General features: G+C 39.1%; 1 protein-coding gene across 1 annotated transcript; it reads left to right on the top strand.

Moving 5' to 3' along the window:
* The first annotated feature begins 2,608 nt into the window (after positions 1-2,608).
* LOC311134921 (cytosolic 5'-nucleotidase 1A) lies at positions 2,609-5,132 on the top strand. The gene is made up of 6 exons (XM_084168687.1): positions 2,609-2,919; positions 3,042-3,164; positions 3,329-3,458; positions 3,569-3,691; positions 3,870-4,039; positions 4,282-5,132. The coding sequence occupies exons 1-6, from the start codon at positions 2,884-2,886 to the stop codon at positions 4,552-4,554; spliced, it is 855 nt and encodes a 284-aa protein (XP_084024813.1). The 5' UTR covers positions 2,609-2,883; the 3' UTR covers positions 4,555-5,132.
* Positions 5,133-6,000: the final 868 nt, after the last annotated feature.

Below are 6,000 nucleotides of genomic sequence, written 5' to 3' on the forward strand. Positions count from 1 at the left end.
ACAGATTGATTAATACTAATCCAATGTGTTACTTCATTTATTGCACCATTACTAAAATGGTTGTTCCAGTTTAGATGCTTTAGGTAGTCTCATATCTTAGTCTTCCTGACCCTGGCAGTCGTTCTGAATGCAGGTTGCGGTGGGAAGAAACATCTAAATGTTGGATATCCCCACACTGGCAAGCATAATGTGACTTGCAGGCCTGATGTGGCCTGTAAACCATGAGTTTCAGGCCACTGTATTAGATTAAAACTAGGCCCTCAAAATAAGGCCTTATGAAATACGTATTATATTGTCTTAAAGAATTGCATTTTAATGATAATATATTCACTTAGGATCTCACTTGGTGAAGGCCAAACAACTGAAAATGAATGAATGCAACAACCATGTCTCTGTCACTAGCAAATACAGTCACGGACGGTAACTCTACAATTGATTGAAAGGCACTTTGGGAAATCTGCAAATAAGGCTTTAAACTAAGCAGTGTGTTAATTTAACACTGAAAAGTGTGGACCTGTATAGACACTGGAACAGTGTTCAATTTAACACTCTCAGTGTTGATTTAACCCTGGAGCATTTGCTGTGTAGTAAATACAGTTCACATTATTTGAATGTTAGAACAAAAGTGGAAAGACAAAGTACCACAAGAACTTGTATCACAAGAGCTTGAGTCTTTATCCACATGAACACAACCAACAACCATACAACAGCCCAAAAAAACGGAATCAATAGATACCTATATTCTGACAGAATACAGTTTTACAATATAGGAAAACATATACGTAAACACAGAGTTAACACTCACTGTTTCAGTACCAATGTAGTTTGTATCCTTATTAATGTAGCCTACTTGAAGACTGTATTACTCTATCCGTCATCCATGCAGTTCTCCAGCAAGAGGGAGTTACAGGATAACAACAAATGAGGGGAAGGAAGTCACTTCGCCCTGAAAGTCTGAAAGTTGCTGGATCAGTCCATAAACGTTCTGTATGAAGTGTTTGATCAGTGAGAAGAAGACGTGATCGCATGGGAAAGATAAATAGTTATTCTTCTGCTTATACCAATATGCATTTTGCATAGTTCATTGCTAAATAGATTAAGGCCAACTTAGTCAGGCTGTAGTCTTTAATATTGTTCCAACTGCAGTATCACAGTTTCATTTAGAATACAATTTTTGAGTGACCTATGTTACAGATACTTGTTACTAGTATTAAACAACACAATAAGCTGTGTATTCTGTTTTAAACACATCATTCTGTAGTGTTCAAGTACTCAATCTTCAGCTATACAGTGTTTACACTTTACAAACACACACATTTAGGTAATCTATTCACAGAGTTGATGCATGTGTCAGTATACTTAATGAGTAACACAACAAAGACATTTCCAGAATGACACACCCATGGTTTTACCTATATTACAAAACAAAAAAAAAAGTATATTAGACAGTCACGTGATAAGCGATTTTTGGAGAGGCTTGAGTGGGTTTCTTGTAAATGTGTAAATATTGCACTGGTATATTGCTTGACTTTTTGTGCAATGATAACAGATACGTTTTTTTCCCAGAACTTTTTATTCCAATGATGTGTGTTGATCCCAATCATCCCTTCCCCACATTTTGTTACAACTTGTAGATAGGTATGGTAGGAAGCCAGAGGAGGCTGGTGGGATGAGCTATAGGAGGATGGGCTCATTGTAATGACTGGAATGGAATCAATGGAACGGTATCAAACACATCAAACATATGGAAACCCATGTTCGACTCTGTTCGATTTATTCCATTCCAGCCATTACAATGAGCCCGCCCTACTATAGCTCCTCCCACCAGCCTCCACTGTGGGAAACTTTGATGTATTTCCCTAACACATGTAACAGAGGCAGTGACTACCACACGTCATGTACACACAGTGACACCACACAGTGTGTGTGTGTGTGTGTGTGTGTGTGTGTGTGTGTGTGTGCGTGTGTTTGTGTGTCAGGGAACACGTACAACATTGGAATGCTTGGCTCCATCTCAGGATTAGAAGAGGAGAGACATTCGATTGAATAGGAAATAGTATAGTAGTCTGGATATGTTTTATACACATGGGGTAATAGCCTTCTACAGTAGAGTATCAAATAACATATTGGAGGGAAAGCAAGAGTAAACACAACCAATTTTTACATTTACATAATATTTGCATTAAAAATGGTTCTGTTACACCACTGTGCAAAGTGACAACCGTCCTTCCATGAGTCAATGGTCACCCCTCCTATCATCTCATTAACTATTTATATTTATCTCATTACTTTCCAGTATTCAAATTACAAATGTGCTCTATTGATGGACTCATCAAGTTTTTATGTCCTCTTGGTTTTATAAATATGCAATTTACAAATATGTTTTCCATGACAAATAAACAACACAGTTGATGGTTGATTACATCAACACAAATACATCCAATCAATATCAAATATGGTTTAGCTGAAATATTGTTTGGAGTACAAATATCACATTTTTAGGGGATAATCTCATACTTTGTGTAGTTTTGCTAGTCCTACTACTCCTGTACAGCGGGTGGCAGTATTGGATAAGTATCTGGGGGGTTTTGTACGGAAAATCACTCTATAGAAAGGTAGGGCAATCTGACGGAACTCGCTCAGACAAAAGGGAACTGGTTGAATTGGTTCTTTATTCTGCATAATTTGTTCAACATATGTTGAATTTTGTCATTATAGCCTATCCAAATAGACCATTTTGCAAGAACAAATGCCTTCTAAAGAATTCCTGAAAGTCAATTCGCATTGTACTTTCGTTTTCAAGGTTAAACAACTTTAGAGAGTTTGGAGATTTTTTGCGTTATTATTTTTCAAACTTTTCTCTCTTCCGCTTTATCAAGCAGGATGGTTGCGATGGTGCGCAACCCCGATGTCAAGCAGGTGAGACAACGTCATGCCACATATCCTGCGGCAAAACGGTCTTTTCATAATAATCAACAGAAAAACGACTTGTATACGTCCATGTTTGAGCAATGTTATTGGATGTTTATTTCTGTCTCTAGAGAGACACAGCTCAGGCTGTGGTTGTTGCAGTGTCATCAAACGCAATATTTTACCCAGAAGCTGAGCAAGTCCATGGAGCAACAGAACCTTTGAGAAAGGGAGATGCTTTTTCTTTCATCAAGGTGAACATTCATTGTTTTAAGCACACATAATGAATGCACGGGTAGCAATATTACAAAGTTACATTTAAAATGGTTATGCACATAGAAATGGAATTACAGTCTTTACAGAAATATAGTTGGCCTAACTATATTTCTATGGCTTTGCATGCTTTCATCCTCCTCAGGCCATCCAGGTAGTGAATGAAAGACTGCTGACCATGAATTCTGATGAGACATTGCTGTTTGATGTGATTCTGCTGTCCAATGACCATGAAGAAAAACACTCAAGGATCATTGCCAGTGCAAAACATTATGGTATGGCATACACTCTGAATTAGGCCTACAATAGGGGTATGGGTGAGTACACAACAAGATACTGTATGTAAGATGAATCACTATTTTGTATTTCTTGTATTCCCCAAAAGGTCTTGATATTGGCAGATTTTGCTTCTGCAACAAGGAGGATTCCATTGAGACCCTGCAATCATACAATGTGAAACTGTTCCTGTCAACGGATACTAATGATGTGTGCAAGGCCTTACAAAAGGGTATGGTGTTTCGAAGTCTTACATGAACTCAGAAACAAACCTTAATTTGAACATTTGTTATCGTAAATGTTTTAATTAAGTACCCCTCTCTCACTCTCTCACACACACACACACACAATCTCTATCTCCCTCTCAATCCAACAGTTAAATTCCCCTGTTTCTTTGGCCATTGTGTCAGGTGTTCCAGCAGCCCTACTGTACTGTCAGACAGACCCACATCATCAGACAGTGGATCAGCTCAAAATGGTGTTCTCAGGAGACGTGATTGGATCCTCAGAGGAGATGCTGCATGACCTAAGAGAACAGGGCTTCACCGAGACCCAGCTCCAGGGTTTTAAAACTGCAAAGGTACAGTAGTTATAGTATAACAACATACCTGTCCTACCCTTCTAGAAGACATGGCTATATAGAACCAAAACGGGTTCAATGGCTTACCTTCAAAAAGGTTCAATATAGAACCGCAAAGCCTTTTCTTTTTAGCAGTGTATACAATGCTGTATGGGTTTCCATTGATAATGCACTTACTATATGTGAGTTGTATTAATTACTTGCTCTCTCTCTAAATTAAAGTATTGCTGTCTGTACTCAAGGGTTCAATGAAAGAGTTTACCGTGTTGCTGGGAGAGATGAGGAGGAGATTTGGGTTGGAGGGCAGCCCCCTCTGCACCGGCCTGATGACAGTGTGGAGCTCCAGGGATGTGTGTGCCAGTGCCCTGAAGACTCTACGAGGCTGGGGACTGCTTGTGGATGAGGCCTTTTGCCTGGCCGGAGCCCCTCGTAGCCCCATCCTTAACTTGGTACGGCCTCACATACTCTGCCTCGATGGCCTGTATCATATGGAGGGGTTCACTGCAATGTCATGATGGATGGCAGACGGATAGGAAGAAGATGTATATTTGGGTATTTTTCCTGTTAGATTTTTGGATGAAAGCTTTTTTTGCATGCTTTTTGGCTCGAGTTTTATTGTACCTCATTCATACAACAGCTGCCAGCTTCAATATATCATTGAACCAACTGCTTAAACAGATTGTTGTGTAAATAAATATAGCAATATTCCTTTAATCTTGATTATTTAATCTTTACAAAGTAAATTTTTTTTAATAAACTCCAAGAGCAGCACATAATGCATTCTGAATGACACACAGTTTTCCTCAGGTGGTGTGATGCATATAGCCTGCATTAATAAGAATTACCATAGCTCCAATATCTGAACCTGTGAATTAGCCTCAGGTAAGTCATGTGATGCATGACAGGAATGACAGGTAAATAGCAAGTAACCAATGATGTGTATAAACACCTCTCAGGAGAGACTATCCAGTGTATGGATCCTTACTCTACAGTCAAACACCACAGAAGTGGTAGAGAAGCCATCAGAACTTGCATAAACAACAAACAAATAAATACAAAAACAAAAATAAAGATTTTAAATCTGTGATTTAGCAGCTTGTGCATTGACGTCCGAGTCACTCATACGGTAAGATACAAAGTAGATATGTTTTTAACAAATGCTAGCTCATTCATGAAACATCAGTGGAGTGTATTATTAACTGCACTAGTCATGTGTGGTTTGCAACTGGACATTGCCTACATTATGCAGTATTTATATATGAATTATGTAGTGACAAAGATAGATTGCTGCAGATCATGGTAAAATGATACTGCTTGAACCATAATTACTAGACTAGGGACCTTTTTGTTCGTAAGGCTCGACAGAGGTCCTAGGGGCACTGAGGAGATCCTTATAACATCCTGTGTACCTTTTCTGTTTGTTTTGCTATCCAGTATGCCCCTCAAAGTTCAAGACCTTGAGGCAATCTATGTTTGACTCAGAAAGGGATTTCTGTAATCTATTCCTTGATTCCTACTGCAACACCTTTGACGACGATGAAGGTGAGCCCAGCAAAGGAACTATACAGAAAAAAATATAAATGCAACAATTTCAATGATTTTACTGAGTTACAGTTCATAGAAGGAAATCAGTCAATTGAAATAAATGTATTAGGCCCTAATCTATGGATTTCTCATGACTGGGCAGGGGCGCAGTCAATCAGAATGAGTTCTTCCCCACAAAATAGCTTTATTACAGACATAAATACTCCTCAGTTTCATCAGCTGTCCGGGTGGTTGGTCTCAGACGATCCCGCAGGTGAAGAAGTCAGATATGGAGGTCCTGGGCTGGCGTGGTTACATGAGCTCTGCGGTTGTGAGGCCGGTTGGACGCACTGCCAAATTCCCTAAAACGACATTGGAGGCAGCTTATGGTAGAGAAATTAACATTAGATTCTCTGGCAACAACTCTGGTGGACATT

The sequence above is a fragment of the Coregonus lavaretus genome (assembly GCF_964263955.1).
Source record: "Coregonus lavaretus genome assembly, chromosome: 9".
In the NCBI taxonomy this organism is placed as follows: Eukaryota; Metazoa; Chordata; class Actinopteri; order Salmoniformes; family Salmonidae; genus Coregonus; species Coregonus lavaretus.

Bases quoted from the DNA above. Each gene is read 5' to 3' on its own strand.
- LOC311134921 (XM_084168687.1), top strand. From the start codon at position 2,884: ATGGTTGCGATGGTGCGCAACCCCGATGTCAAGCAG. The intron at 2,920-3,041 runs GTGAGACAACGT...TTCTGTCTCTAG, and splicing joins GCAACCCCGATGTCAAGCAG to AGAGACACAGCTCAGGCTGT. The intron at 3,165-3,328 runs GTGAACATTCAT...CATCCTCCTCAG, and splicing joins ATGCTTTTTCTTTCATCAAG to GCCATCCAGGTAGTGAATGA.